This window comes from Canis aureus, chromosome 32 (genome assembly GCF_053574225.1).
Source record: "Canis aureus isolate CA01 chromosome 32, VMU_Caureus_v.1.0, whole genome shotgun sequence".
Taxonomy (NCBI): Eukaryota; Metazoa; Chordata; class Mammalia; order Carnivora; family Canidae; genus Canis; species Canis aureus.
Window position 1 is genome coordinate 33100034 of NC_135642.1, and position 16420 is coordinate 33116453.

Here is a 16420-nt window from a genome sequence, read left to right on the forward strand (position 1 = left end):
TGTATAAAACTGTCTTCTCTGAGCTAAAACTAACAAAATAAGCAATATTTTTGGCCTATTAAATCTAGTAACCATCATTTCTATTGTTCTGTGATTGTAACTTCAATTTTTAAAAAGCTTACCTAATCTTCCAAAGTCTCCTTCACCCCATGTATACAATTCACCATCCTCTGTCACAGCAGCACTATGTCTGTACCCAGCAGACACACAAACAACTACCTGCATTGAACACAAAGCACACCAAGATGAAAAACATGAATACGTTAAAACATATGGTTCATATTTGATCTTTTGCACAGAGACTTCAGAGATACTGATATTTACAATTTATCCAGAAGTTGCCATGTACAGTTGTAGAGTCTACGCCCAGGACAAGGGTGCCTGGGGTTATGAAAGTGCTGAAATACAATCTCTGCTCTGTTTGCCAAGCTATGAAGCCTGGCTTCCACCCAGAGAAGATAATAGCTTTCTTTAATTCATGCAAAGGCACCGCAAAGGTTAGTAGGAACACATCAATCTAATAATCACTTTGCAAGAATATTATAATACCAATCAAGCCTTTTTACTCCAAGAGGTGGCAGGGGCTAAACACTCATGGAACAACGAAAAAATTTTAAATACAATGTTAATATAAAATCTATAATCCTGGCTAATCAAGAAAAATTCATTACATAATAAGGGTAATTCTCAAAAACATAGTGACTATTACCAATGTGGAAAGATCTAAGCAGTATGTAAGCTTACATTAATTAAACTCTTAGCAGTATCTCTTTACCCTCATTTAGCTATATAGTTGATGAGTAGAATCAGGGGAGTAAGAGTTTACAATATATAACCGGGAGATCATAACAGTTAAAAAAAAAAAAAGTCTATACTAATTACTCTGCATCTTTACAATCCCCCAAAATTAAAACTCACTTTAAAAAATTCAAAATTAAAAAAAAATTCAAAATTTAGATTCAATTAAAAATACTGAGCACCATATAGTTAAACATCTGCCTTTGGCTCAGGTCATGATCTCAGGGTCCTGGGATTGAGCCATGAGTCACCCCCATATCAGGCTCCCTGCTCAGTGGGGAGTCTGCTTCTCCCTCTGCCCTTCCCCCTACTCATGTACAATATCTCTCTCTCTCAAATGAATAATAAATAAAATCTTTAAGAAAAACACTGAGCACCTAATACATTCTAGATAATATGCTAACAACTTCAGAAATTTTTATCTGTAAAGTATTAATTTACTTTCTGGAACATTTTTCCTTTATGACATTCATACTAAGTTATACTTAATTGGCAATGTTTCCATTAAAAATAGGACATTAAAAGGAATATAAAAGAATTTTTAAAGAATTGGAATTAAGGAAGAAAGAAGGTGCTAGAAAGACTAGGAAAATACAACTTCAAATAGTATTTATCTGAAAATATCTTTAGAGCCCCACATTCAGCAACTCATCAAGTACCCCATGATCCTGTCAAGTGGAACATTCTAAGGCTCACTGCTTTGGGATTGATGTCTAAGTTAAAATACTGTAAGTTATAATAAAGTAAAACTCATTTGATAGCCAATCTTAAGACAACCTCTCATGAAGGAAAAGTGTCCCACTTGCAATTGTGGCATAATATAAAAATTTAAACTTTGAAGGGGTCTTACACAAAAAAACTTTTGTGGAAAGACTGTAATCTTAAAATGGAAGAACCTGTATAACTGCATAAAGTTCAAGAAAATACCTTCATTTCTTTTAAAGAAGGGTAAAATAGAAATAAGAAAAGATCTAGGCTCAGTTTGTAATGGTGCTAATTAATTGTGTGTGACATTTAACCACTTTAAATGCCTCATTTCTATTAAAATGCCACCTCCTCCAATTTTATGACCTCATTATATAATACCACACCTCACCCAAATTAGTATCTACTACATTACTCAATTTTTTCTCTTACTATTATTTGAAATCATTTTGTGTGCTTACTTATCTCTATCCACAGATTAGAAGCTGCATGAGAGCAAGGACCATGTCTGTTTTGTTCACTGCTGCATGTCTAATGCCTAAAACATTGTGTGGCACTTGGAAGATACTGAACAAGTATTTGTGAAGTGGATGATTCTGTTTCCTTATGTGAAATGAGAATAATAACTACTTTAACAAAGTTGTCGGGGATCCCTGGGTGGCTCAGCAGTTTGGTGCCTGCCTTTGGCCCAGGGTGCAATATCCTGGAGTCCCGGGATCGAGTCCCGCATCGGGCTCCTGGCATGGAGCCTGCTTCTCCCTCTGCCTGTGTCTCTGCCTCTCTCTCTCTCTCTATGTCTATCATAAATAAATAAATAAATCTTAAAAAAAAAAAAAGTTGTCATAAGAATTAAAATTAAGTAATGTATGTGAAAGTGTTCTGTAAGCGATAAAGGAAATATGCAAAAGATAAAAAGGATTTGGGGGTGGGGGAACTTCAGAAAGGATACATCAAAATCTGAAATATATCATAATTTATAGCAGAGTGCATCTAATTATTTTTAAATCCAAAAAATAAAAAAATAAAAAAAAAATAAAAAAAGCACATACCTTTCCCTGCAGAGGCCCCTGAATAAGCTTGGGATATTTCTGTGTTGAACTATTTCCATGTCCCAGTTTCCCATAATCACCATCTCCCCAACTGAAGACTTCTCCTTCTGTGGTGAAAGCTAAAGTGTGACCATCAGATCCTTTAGAAGATGAAACCTTTTTAATGGACCTGTGAGGTTCAAATGTTAGCTTTTTTAAAGTGGACTGATTATTAGAATCTCCAAGGCCCAGTCTCCCATAGCTGCCTTTACCACAAGCTCTGACAGAGCCATCCGTAGAAATAACAAAAGTGCAGTATTGTCCAGCTTCAATCTATAAGCAAACAGAACAGTAAAATAAAATGCTTCTGTGAGAATCAAAATATGATATTTAATACTAGTTTTATCAAAGAGGTTCAAAAGGAAGTCTTTAAAAGCAGAATACGGCACGATTCTCCAGAGAGACTAAACAGAAAATTAAGAAAACTATTATTAATGGGCTTTTCATGTTGACTTTATTGTCAAATTAATGTATATTTTATCTCTTCAGGGTATCTACCCAGTCATGATTCAATAAAACAAAGTAAAATGTTTTAGCCTCTTCTTATAATTGGTGGGTGAAGGGCAAGAAATAAAATTATCCTATAAATTCCTTAGACTCCATTATGGCAAGGACCATATAAAATATATTTTCCACTCATTTGAAAAAGACCTAAGTTTTAATAAAAATAATAATAAAATAGAAAGTTCTAGCTTGGCTGAATAGCTACAAATGTAAAAAAGTGATAATAAGATAATAAAATGCCAATCTGGCAAAGGGAAAATTCTAGCTTTTACTTAAGTCCTATTTACCATTTGTATTGAATATAATGGTAAGTCTGCTGTCATTCATGATCCTTTTTAAAAATCCAGCTCCTAATTTAATTTTTTGAAACTTGGAACTATGTTAGGGAAATGGACTAAAAATGGTTTTTTTCCTATTAAAATGAAAAAAACAATACAGCATGGTATATAGAAACAATCTAGACAAGAAACAAAGATCTTCACTCACTTAAAAAAGACTCTTAACACTACTTATAACAAACCCTGTCATCTACCAGTTTGTAAAATATGCAGAGAACTCACCGTCTGAGCATCAGAGAAACTGAGAGCCAGTTTGGGCTGTAATATTTTCTCCTGTGTGCCTTCCACCAACTGATGGCTGCTGTTGCTCCCCCAAACATAAACCTCACAGGTTTCTGAGACAATGGGAGCATCACCAGTCTGAATGCTATCTGGGCTAGCACACGTTCTTGAGTAATCAGACGCCATTCTGCAAACCTAATAGGTTTTAAATTTAAAAACATGCAGTAAGTAGGCAAGTTGTTCTTAATGGAGATATTTTTATAAATATTGCTGAAATTATTGTTTATTTTCCTTCTAAAACTCTCAACTGGTCAAATAACCTAAGAACAATACACCCAATTTTAACAGATGACTAGACTACTACTTCTGCAAAAGATACTAATTAAGGTGGTAAAATGGGGAGGAGGAGACACACGATCAAGACTTTTTAAACTAATAATTATCGCACAAACAGCATTACAGAAAGAAAAAGCTTAAAAAACAATTTAGAAGGGGTGCCTGGCTGGCTCAGTTGGAAAAGCATGTAGTTCTTGATCTTAGAGTTGTGAGTTCAAGTCCCACATTTGGGTAGAGCTTACTTAAAAAAAGAAGAAGTAGGGATCCCTGGGTGGCGCAGTGGTTTAGCACCTGCCTTTGGCCCAGGGCGCGATCCTGGAGACCCGGGATCGAATCCCACGTCAGGCTCCCGGTGCATGGAGCCTGCTTCTCCCTCTGCCTGTGTCTCTGCCTCTCTCTCTCTCTCTCTCTGTGACTATCATAAATAAATAAAAATTAAAAAAAAATTTTTTTTTAAAAAAAAGAAGAAGTAGAGGGGAAAAAAAAAACCCACTGATAATCCTATCACCTTAGTACAATGAATGTTATTTTTTATGTACATTCTTTCAGAATTTTGCATATATATGTTCTTTAACATAGTTATCACCGTGGATATATAAAAGTGATGAAACAAAAGTCATGCAAAATTTTCCATGGCAAAAATAAATAAATAAATAAATAAATAAATAAATAAATAAATAAATAAATAAATAAATTTTCCATGGCTACCTAATCTTCATGAATGAACGATAATTTTCCACCTAATATAAAAACCCCAATTTACTTAACCCTTTTCTTTTAAGTAGGACATTTAAACTCTTTTTGTTATATAAGCCATTTTTAAGAACATAGTTGTCACTACATTCTGTTACTTAAGTATAGAGAGGCTCAGAAATGGGCTACTATACCCCCAAAAGACAATAATCTTACGATTCTTAAACTATAAAAAACTGCTTTCCAGGGATGCCTGGGTGGATCAGTGGTTAAGCATAGGCCTTCCTTTAGCTCAGGACATGATCCCGGGGTCCTGGGACCAAGTCCCACATCAGGCTTTGCCTGTGGTCTTTGCCTCTCTCTGTGTCTCTCATAAATAAATAAGTAAATCTTTAAAAAAAAAAACTGCTTTCCAAAATGGTTCTACTACATATCACCAGCAGTATATTTTATGTATAAATAAAGTAAAAATCATCGCTCATTTGCCATCTGTACTAAATATAATGGTAAAGCCTACTGCCATTCATAACGCTTTTTAAAAACTCACACTTCTTGACCTGCTGCCCCCACAACCCTGACAAAGGATAGGACCCAGGGTGGCCATCCCAGTTACCCTAATCAAGGAATACATTTATAGTAGAGTACCAGTCTCACTATAGCCATACCAATAATAAGTATTACGCTTCTAATTTTTTATAAACTTAAATGGGATAAAAGCGGATGCATTATCTTCACATTTCATTATCAACAAACTAAAGGTTTTCCATTTTTTTACCACTAACTTCTGCTCATTTATTTACTAGGGCTTAATGCATTTTTAATTGGTTTAAATTAAAACCAATTTAATTTTTAAAATTTTTTAAATACTAAAAACTATAATTTATGGAAATTTTCCTGAGATAAAAAAGATTTGAAACAATACACTGAAATTCTCACATCTCTGATAATATCAAACCAGAACGAATTATGTCTAGATATATTCAAGCAAACTACTGATGTTTAAAGAAAGATCAGCAAAAAGACACAAGCACATAATTCCTATGGGAAATAAAATCAGATTATCTTCAGACTTTGACAGCAAAAGTTCATGTCAGAGGACATGGATTAACAAAAATGGATTAACAGCAGAAGAAAAGAACATGTGAGCCAAGTATAAAGAGAAAGCAATTATTAACACATGAGAATTAAGAGAGTCTTGTTGCAATGGCCTTTACAGAGGAAAGTACTAGAAAATGAGAGCTTCAAACAATCAAAAAGAAGAAAAAGACATCAATAGAGAGATGGACTATGAGCATTAATATGTAGTTACTTATAAAACTAAATGAGGGTTAAAAGGAAGTGAATATGATGCTCTATGTACGTTTAATATAAATATAAAAAACAAGGAGAACATATTAAAAATGTAATGTTTCAGTAATCATACAGTGATAGTATTTGCTTTATTTTAGGACTGCTGTTTGTGTGTATATGTAGTAAGTGATTAAAACAAGTAAGTAATTATGGGGTATTCTAATTCTACCATGCTTGTATCCTTGAGAATAAGTATCCTTAGTTTAGAAGAAAGAAGAGAGAAAAGTGGGCACCTGGGTGGCTCGGTCGGTTAAACATCTGTCTTTTTTTTTTTTTTTTTTAAACATCTGTCTTCAGCTCAGGTCATGATCCTGGGGTTCTGGTATAGAGCCCCGAATCAGGCCCCCTGCTCAGTGGGGAAGCCTGCTCTCCTTCTTCCTCTCCTCACTGCTTGTGAGCCCTCTCTCTCTCCTCAAAACAAATAAAATCTTAGAAGAAGACGAAGAAGAAGACGAAGACGAAGACGAAGAAGAAGAAAGAGAGAGAGAGAGAGAAACGTAATACAGAAAACATTAAGTAAAAATTCTATGGCCCTGAATCTGAAAGTACTAGTATCAAATCATGAGGTATTTTAGCTTTAAACACACACACACATATACCCTAGCTCTGCCCATGACAAAAGCCTACAAACAAAATAGTAGCGATGAACCTATTTAGCACCCTGATTATGATTCTGAAATACTATTTCCTGCTAAAAGTAACCAGAGGGATCCCTGGGTGGCGCAGCGGTTTGGCGCCTGCCTTTGGCCCAGGGCGCGATCCTGGAGACCCGGGATCAAATCCCACGTTGGGCTCCCGGTGCATGGAGTCTGCTTTTCCCTCTGCCTGTGTCTCTGCCTCTCTCTCTCTCTCTCTCTCTCTGTGACTATCATAAATAAATAAAAATTTAAAAAAATAAAAAAATAAATAAAAGTAACCAAAGCTTTTTGAAGACACAGCTAGCTGGTTCTAGATCTAAAGCAAGAAATGTACAAGATGAATCTGGAATAATGTGACATGTCAAAAAGCAAGAAAGCTATGAAAGATTATTAGGCCTATATCAAAAGAACTTAAGAGGGTGCCTGGATGGCTCAGCCAATTAAGTATCCAACTCATGGTTTCAGCTCAGGTAATGATCTCAGGGTTGTGGGATTGAGACCTGGGTAGGACTCCGCACTCAGCAGGGAGTTTGCTTAAGATTCTCTCTCTCCCCTCCTTCTGCCCCTGCTTGCACACACCTTTTCTCAAATAATACATATTAAAAAACAAAACAAAACAACAACAACAAAAAAAACTTAGGAACTACCCTGAAGAGACTACTATCTTAAAAGACTATTGGCCAAAAATGAAACAGTATGAGCTCCACTACAGATAGTTATTTAATGGGTTAAAACTCAAACACATTTAAGTCTATGGGTTCATAATGATATTTTTCAACTGAAATTAACTGGTCTACTTTGGAAGACAACAGATCAATTTATTAAACTGAACATTAATATATAAAATCAGTGTTAAAACTTTTAAAACCTGGATACAGACACAGTCAACCATTTATTCAGCCTTTCTTATATGAACTGAAACAGAGTAACCAAATAGTTGGTACGGGAATCATCTTTATAAAAACAATCCAATGAAGGGCACTAAGGTGCCTCAGTGGTTGAGCATCTGCCTTTGGCTCAGGTCATGATCCCAGGGTCCTGGGATCGAGTTCCACCATCAAACTCCCCGCAGGGAGCCTGCTTCTCCCTCTGCCTATGTCTCTGCCTCACTCTGTCTCTCTCATGAATGAATAATATCTTTTAAAAAAAATTCTAATGAATAAATGAAAGAGAAATGATACAATTAAACTATCACAATTTACAACCAACCACCAATGAATTAATAAATGTAGTCATTAAGCATCAAGAGTTGCTAATACCACAACATCATGTATGGTCTTGCCAAAGTGATCAAACCTAGGACCCATCAATCCTCAGGTCAAGCCTCTGAATCCACCTGTCAATTTGCAGGAAATAAATAGGACATAGTGAACTGCATTATGAGTAATCAATCAGCAAAAAGCCCAGGTTCCCGAAAACACTGAAGATAAAGAAAAAAATGGAGGGGTATCTCTGGATTGAGAGATTTGAAAGACATCTGGGTTTTGTTTTTTGTTTTTTTAAATAGGCAAGACTGCACTATAGTGTCTAGGGATACACACTTGGGTGACAGAACAATAAATGCAAGGAAGGGATTACTCTAAAAGTCAGGAGAATGGCTGCTTAGGGGAGGAAGACACAGGTTAAACTAGGACATGAAAAGACCATTTAGAGTGGGTGGTAGTTTTATCTCTTCTTTCCCTGGATACAGATTAAGAGAATATTTATTTTGTAATAACTCGTTAAGCCTGATGTTTGTTTGTATGTCTCTCTGTATCTGTTTTTATTTAATAAATTTTTAAAGTTACCTGCACATGATACAAAGTTCAAAATGAATAAAAGGGTATACATTAAAAAGTACGTCTCCTTCCCATTCCTTGTAACAGACACCCTAGCTCCATTTTTAGAGAAAACCACTGATGCTTTTTTCTGCAACCTTTCCAAACACTGAATAATTATTTTTAAGGGATAAATACAAGCTATAGCACTTTAAGACAAAGTAGCTTTTCATGTAAAAGCCATGATTATTTACATACCTCTTCAAAGAGACACAAAGCTGCCTCATAGAGTGAGCACAAGCCATCAGATGTTCTGGTTGGTTCCCTCCACTGAGTCCGATCAGCAGATGAACCCTACGGTTTCAGAAGGAGAGAAACACATGTATTAAAATCACTTAAATATTCCATAAAAATATCTGAGGAATTGTTTATATGATTATGCTAAGATCAAATCCTAACATTAGGTCATGAAACCAACTTTTACACAGAAACATTACAAAGATGGAGCCATTGAATGATACAGTACATTAAGTGTTAATTCTTTAATGATTGTTTATTCAATAGTGGGCTTGACCCAGAAACAAACACAGAGGCAGAATTTTGTCAATTACATATTCTTTGGGTGGCCAATATCCAGTAAGTGAGGCCCCAGGAAATATTCTACTCTCCGGGCTTCCTTGCCCACCTGTCCATGAGGATACAAGGAAGTAGAACATAGCCAGCTTGAGTGATGACCTTTGCCAGAGCAGCAGAAAGTCTGTTCCTCCATTCTTAGTTTCAGCAAAACTAAAGTCCACAAATCAGTTCATGTAGCCACCTGACTATGCTAGAAATAATACATCTTTTACTTGTTACAGCTAAGGAATCAGAGCACCTCTCTGGGACTCTCCAGAGTAGAGCCCAAGGCTGTGATCAGAAATCATTCTGTCACCAAAAAATGACAAACCAGAAAGTGAATTTGATCTCACTGATCCTTCAAATTCCTAAATCCTTAAATCTTTAGATTACAAATGTCAAGTTCCTCCTTTGATTTAGCAACCTTCTAATTGTGATATTTTCATCCATGGCTTAATTTCAATGGATACTATACTGTAAAAATACTTATATTCTAGATGATAAACTGGCAGATATACCACAGAAAAGCATATCTACTATGGAAGGGAAGTTGGCCTAGATGCCCCATAAGATCCCATCTAAGATTATATGATTTCATCAACTCAAACTATTTTAATTAACATGATTCCTAAGAAATAAAACAAATGAAAATGGTAGCTATTTAATGTATGGCCAGTTTATCAGGTACTAATCTCTGCTGCCATATCAATTTTTCTTTTTATTTAACGTGGTGCTTCTCAAATTTTAATATGGACATAAATTATTTAGAGACTTAAAATACAGATTCCAATTCAGTAAATAAAGACATGGCCTAAGGTTCTGCAATTCTAACAAACACCCAGGATATACCAATGCTGCTGAGGCTCACTTTTTGAGTAGTAAGGCTACTTGCAGGTCATACCAGAAGGTGAGTGTTCAAAATTAACTAGTACCTAGACATACAAGGTGTTGCCACATACCAGCAAATACTCAGGGGTACAAACTCTTATCAATTCCATAATTAGCTGCACAGTACTTCTGAGAAAAACCCAATTGTAAAGGCCATCTCTAGTAATCACCAAATCAAAAATAGATGAGGAACAACAGCCTGTAGTATTTTCCTAGGAGCTGGTACCAGAGCCATCATAATCCCCTTCTTTATGCCTTTCTACAGTATGGAGGAAAGTGTTGAAAAGTACATGAAGTTTTCAGTGACAGACTGATCTGAGTTTAAATCCAGGCTCCATCACTTACTGGATATGTGAGTGAAGGATAAGTCTCCTTATCCTTAGGCAGGAATAATGCTGATATTACTTAGGGCTGTTGGGAAAATTAGAGTTATGGATAAAACATGCTTAGCGCAGTTTCTAATATACAGTAAGAACTCAAAACTAGTAGCAGCAATTATTAATTTGCATCATGTACCCTGAGGAAGAAAAAACAAGAAATCTATAAATTCTTGCTAAATTTTAAAATACCAAATGAATAACACATCCTTCAAATACTGTCACTGATTTCTATTCTTCCCAATATAGGCAATATTGTACTCCCCCATCCCCCCATCCACAGTTCCACTTTGTGTGGTTGCAGCTACCCAAGGTCAATAGCAGTCCAGAAGCAGATGTTCCTCTTTCTGACATATAGTCAGAAGGTCAATTGACTTAACATTAAGTCACAATATCTATTCATTCACCTCATTTCATCTTTATCTCATCAGTATTTTATCATCTCACATCATCACAAGACGGTAGTGCAGTACAATAAGATATTTTGAAAGAGAAACCACATTTAAATAACTTGTATTACAGTATATTGTTATATTGTTCTATTCTATTACTGTTGTTGTTAATCTCTTATTGTGCCTAACTTAAACTTTATCATAGGGTACGTATGTATAAGAAAAACCATAGTACATAGAAGGTTTGGTACTATCTGCTGTTTCAGGCTTCTATTGGGGGGTCTTGGAATATAATCCCCAAGAGTAAGGGGGGATAATGTAATTAAGGGTGAGACTACTCTATACCCAGTCAGTAAGGATTAAAGATATCTCTAAAACCCATTCTGTACAGAATTCTTAATGAAAATAAGATAACAATAAATATACCTAGGCATTTTTAAAGAAACTAAATTTTGGAAAATATAGTACATTAAATGTATAACTTTATACACTGTTACCATAGGAATTTTGATAGTCTAAAGATAAGTGGAAATTCAAATAACATAAATTCATGGTTTTATAGGTCTTCATCTAATTACCTCCCTCTTAAGCAATTACCATCAAAAATAATGTTACACTTTTTATTTTTTTCGTATTTGTCTTTTTAAGATATTCTGACAAAGACATAAGACTGAATAGAGTACATTTCCATATATTCTTGCTATATGGTTTTTCTACTTAAAATTGGTTCAATGACTCCCCACTGCCCACAGGAACCAGTCTCAACACCCCATAGCACAAGATATAAGACCTTGCCTACTTGGCAGCTTCCCCTCATCCCATTCCACTCCATACATCCAGGGGCTTGGTTTCCTACACCTTGGCTACTTTGTAAACTCTGGTCCTCTCCTCTGAAAACCTCTCCAGCTCCCCACACTCACATGTTGTGTGCAAACACATCATGTTTGCAGGCAAACTCTTCCTACTTTTCAACTAAGCTCAGGGATCCTTCCTCCACAGGCATTTTCTGCCCTTTCCCTCCAGTTCTCCTGTGTTCCATCACCTCCTCCCTGTGGACACCTCTACTATAGCACATTATCATTAATTTGAAATGCTTGTGCATCTCTCTTTCCTTAAACTGTGAGCTGGCTGAGAGCATGGATGCTATGAAGTTCATTTACCTTTTAAACTCAGTGCCTAACTGTACTTGGCACACGGTGGTAAACAAACACCTACTGGTATCAACGACCAAAGGTGTTTTTACTGTTGTTTATTCTTTTAGAATTCAGAGATACACATTGACATTATTTCCTACCTTTTTATTTAAATATCAGTCAATGAGAATCTTGTAAACTCCCATTCAAACACAATTACTGTGTATTGTGTATCATTAGTGAAGGCTAGGAATCATACAAGTAAACAAAAATTAAGGATTGAACTCATTTTCGCTAGGCCTTATGTATTATGTTGATGGTTATGTGTCTCCCCTCTTTAACTTCTAGCTTGGGGGTAAGTTTTATCCCAGTTGTTCAATGGTAGAGAAACTTAAGGCGGGGAAGATCAGGTCAAGTTAGAGTTCAGCGTACCAGGAGAGGATATACCTATTTTCTGAATTCTCAGATAACACTGTGAAATAAAAGAAATGTGGGTTCTGGAGACCAAGAGCATCAGACTCTATCACTTACTGCAATTAGGAACAATAAACATAAAATTAAATTAATAACCATCTCTTTCCCCTAAAGTCAATCTGAGATTTAAGTAAATTCAATCTAATATAGGCCTGTGGTGACTTTAGGAGACCCAAACTAAATTAAATATACAAGATTCTTCCCCAGAGTAGATCCAGAATTCTGTGGAAAGCAATCTAGTTTTCCAGGGTGCCCTTATCACAATAAGGAACTATATTATAGGGTCTAACCATGTACACTATGGAGGCTCTGGAGGGAGAGCCCTTTTGACAAGGTGTATTTGTCCTGGAATGAAAGAGGCAATGTGGAGAGGAAACTAGAAATACAACGATAATATAAACTTATTATATTTTACCACTTTATTATAGTTTACCTATTTATTTATAAATATATTTATTTAAGGTAGGCCTTCATGGGGAAAAAATGAATCTACTTACTATTTTTTTTAAAAGATTTTATTTATTTATTCATGAGAAACAGAGAGAGAGGCAGAGACAGAGGCAGAGGGAGAACCAGGCTCCATGCAGGGAGCCCGATGTGGGACTTGATTCCGGAACAGCAGGATCACACCTTGAGCCAAAGGCAGATACTCAACCACTGGGCCACCCAGGCATCCCAAAAATGAATCAATTTAACATAAATGATAACTAAAGCCACACGGTAGTCAGAAAAAACATAGGCTTTGCAGACAGACTTGGGGTTGTCAGAATTAGTTAACATAGCATCTGCCTCATAAGTGCTTACTTGGTATGTATTTAACTTCCAATTCGTTTGCCAAATAGATATGTAAATTTAGGATAACTACTACAGTTTCTTCATCCTTAAGATAAGGATAAATAATATCTACCTCACACAGTAACATGGTAATTGAACCAGACAGTGCATAAAAAGCATCTGGTCAGTAGTAAGTACTCAACAAAAGTTAAAACTCTCTTCTTCCCTAATTCCTGGTATTAGGGAGCAGTAAATAAAAGAAGTTGAAAGAAGAATGAGATGGTTTATTACAGATTAAAATACAAATTTATAGTACATACCAAAGAACGCCTCATCTGCATTAATATAGTCATAAAGCAGTCAAAGCTGATCATTCCTTCCTGGCTTGATAGTAGTTTGCTTTTCTCCATGGAATTTACAACCGCTGAAGCCCCCAAAGCCATTTCTATCCATTCAAGAAGATACCGCAAAGAGCCTCGCTGAGCTGCTAAACCAAGTAGCAACTCAGAAGCTAATCTACGACCTAAAGTGTCTGCCCCAGAATTAGGAATAGTTACTCCTTTAAGAAAGGTTGTCACTTGTGATAAGCAGTCCAAACCCATCGGAGGAATCTTGCTTTCATTTGCTAAAGATAATGGCGGCAAAGAGCTGACAACTTCAATTGCAGTATGAATAACGTCGTTGCAAAGACTAAGACCAGGTCCTGACACAGGCATCATCCAACTTTGTCTTAGAAGTGCAAATAATAAACTTAGACCAGTTCGAACACCCATTTCTATAAGTGCATCAGTGCTTGACCGGGGACGTTCACTAACAGAATGGACATCTGCTGAACCAGAGCTGCTCTCTGGAGAATGCTGCTGCTGTTTCACTTTGCCTTTGTCATGGTATTTATTAGAAAGTGCATAAAAGACACGCTGGAGCACAAGCAGTCTTTTCCGAAGCGCCCCAGCAAATGGGGAATCTGAACATACCATCTTCGCTAGTGCTAGCTGGCTGCTAAGAAGGGCATCCAAATAGTGGTCCTGCTCATCACTTGAAAGAGACTCACGTTCAAAGTCTGGCAACTGTGGTCCTTTGAGGCACAAAACTTGTTGGGGCAAAGGTACTACTTCTTTATTGCTGACCAGTTTAGAATACAAAACAGCAACTCCCTCTCTTGTAGCAATAGATTCACTGTCCTCTGTAATCCAGGAGCTGTTGAGGTGTTCAAGCCATTTCAGTTTCACTGGTGGAACCATAGTTGCCATGTCGGTTTACTCTTCAGCCATTAGTTCTATAAAGGAAGATGAAAAAGCAGTCAAAAACTTATGCAGATGATTTGCAAAATGTTTCTGAACTTCTATCTTACATTTACAATTAGCGATTTCAAACTGGTGAAACAAAGTCTGAACTGCAATTAACAGAAATGTAACCAACATTAGTAGTTTAACTTTGATAAATGTCCTATAGTTATATAATGCTAATATTAAGGAAAAATGGGTGAAGGACGCATATGGGAACTATGAACAATCTTTGTAACTTTTGCGTAAATATAAAAGTACCCCCCAAATAAAGTTTATTTTAAAAATTTGTGATGTGTACTTTTTTAAAAAAGATTTTTATTTATTTATTCATGAGAGACACAGTGAGAGAGAGAGAGAAAGATTGAGAGAGAGGCAGGCAGAGACACAGGCTGAGGGAGAAGCTGGCTCCCAGCAAGGAGCCTGAGGTGCGACTGATTCTGAATCCCAGGATCATGCCCTGGGCCAAAGGCAGATGCTCAACTGCTGAGCCACCCAGGCATCCTGATTTGTGTACCTTTTATCTTCAGTACATGCTGATGACCCCAAATTCATAGTTCCAACTCCAATCTTTTCTCTGAACTCCAAACTCATATATACAATTGCCCACCTGACCTACCCATATAGATATCCATACAGATACCCAACAGGCATCTCAACATATTCAAAACTGAATTCCTAATCCATCACTACTACCACGCCCACTCAAACCTGTTCCTCCTGTAGATTTCCTCATCTCAATAAATGGCACAGCATAGGGAATATAGTGAATGGTACTATAATGGCATTGTATGGTGACAGGTGGTAGCTCCATTTGTGGTGAGCACTGCATAATGTATAGAGTTATTGAATCACTGAAATTAATGAAACATTGTCAACTATACTTGAACAACCATAAATAAATAAAAGGTGTTGACCAAAAAAAAAAAAAAAAAAAATTAAATGGCAACTCTATTCTTCTAGCTCCTCTGGCCAAAAACCTTGGGAGTCACCATTGACTCCTCCCTCTCTTACACTCCAAATCAGTCAGTACTATTTTCAAATACATCCAGAATCTAAACAGTTCTCACTCCCTTCATTGCTAAAACCCTGCCTCAAGCCATCATCATCATCTCTTGGATCACTGAAGAAGCCTTCTTACCAGTCTCCCTAGCTGTATGGAGGAACCAAAGTGACTCCAAAAGGGGAGAAATATTTTTGTCTATTTTGTTTACTGCTGTCTTCCAACATATAGCAAATAATCCATAAGTACTTATAGCAAATAATCCATAAGTATTTGTGTTTTTTTAATTATTTAAAAATTAAGTTCTATGGGATAAAATATTCACAAAACATATAACCCACAAAAGACTGGCATCCAAGATACATAAAGAACTCCTACAACTCAATAATAAAAAGACAATTTAATTTTTAAAATAGTCAAAAGACTGAACAAAACTTCACCAAAGATATATGAATGGCCAATAAGCACAAGTGCTCAAAATCACTATTAATCAGAAAACACACATTAAAAACACAAAGAGATACGATTACAATTCCAGAAGCATGGGTAAAATTTGTTTAAGGCTAACAGTACCAAATGTTAGCAAGTATGTAAAGGAGCCAAAACTCTCTAAAAGGAACAATGACTGAATGTTTCTTATAAAACTAAACTAATAGTTTTCTTATGAAACTAAAACTAATCTCTACTCAATGACCCAACAATCTTTTTCCTAGGGGTTTATTACCCAAAAGAAAACATTTGTCCATTAAAAGGCTTAAATAAAAATACGGTTGCCCCAGAGGTGAGAGCATGATTAAACTAGGAAGGAGCATGAAGGAACTTCCTGAGGTGTTTATTATTGAATTACCCAGGTACATGCATTAATCATATTCAGTAAACATACATTTAAGATTTTTACATCTCACTGAATGTGAATTTTACCTCAATAAATACTGAACTCTAGTTGATATGCATATTGAAATAAATTTGGGGGAGAGGTAAGTATACTGATGTCTGTAGTTTATTTTGAAATACAACAAAAAATAAGTTGCATTGATATGTAATATATCTTT

General features: G+C 36.0%; 1 protein-coding gene across 9 annotated transcripts in view; it reads right to left on the minus strand.

The window, feature by feature from the left end:
• HERC1 (HECT and RLD domain containing E3 ubiquitin protein ligase family member 1) overlaps positions 1 to 16420 on the minus strand; it is a 184014-nt gene that overhangs the window by 126966 nt on the left and 40628 nt on the right. For all 9 annotated transcript variants that reach the window (XM_077881396.1, XM_077881394.1, XM_077881389.1 and 6 more), the window contains exons 2-6: positions 13403 to 14358; positions 8688 to 8783; positions 3656 to 3850; positions 2553 to 2864; positions 123 to 219 (exon numbers count right to left, since the gene is read on the minus strand). In XM_077881396.1, coding sequence (XP_077737522.1) covers positions 123 to 219; positions 2553 to 2864; positions 3656 to 3850; positions 8688 to 8783; positions 13403 to 14332 — 1630 coding nt within the window. In that variant the 5' untranslated portion in view covers positions 14333 to 14358. The remainder of the gene's footprint in view (positions 1 to 122; positions 220 to 2552; positions 2865 to 3655; positions 3851 to 8687; positions 8784 to 13402; positions 14359 to 16420) is intronic.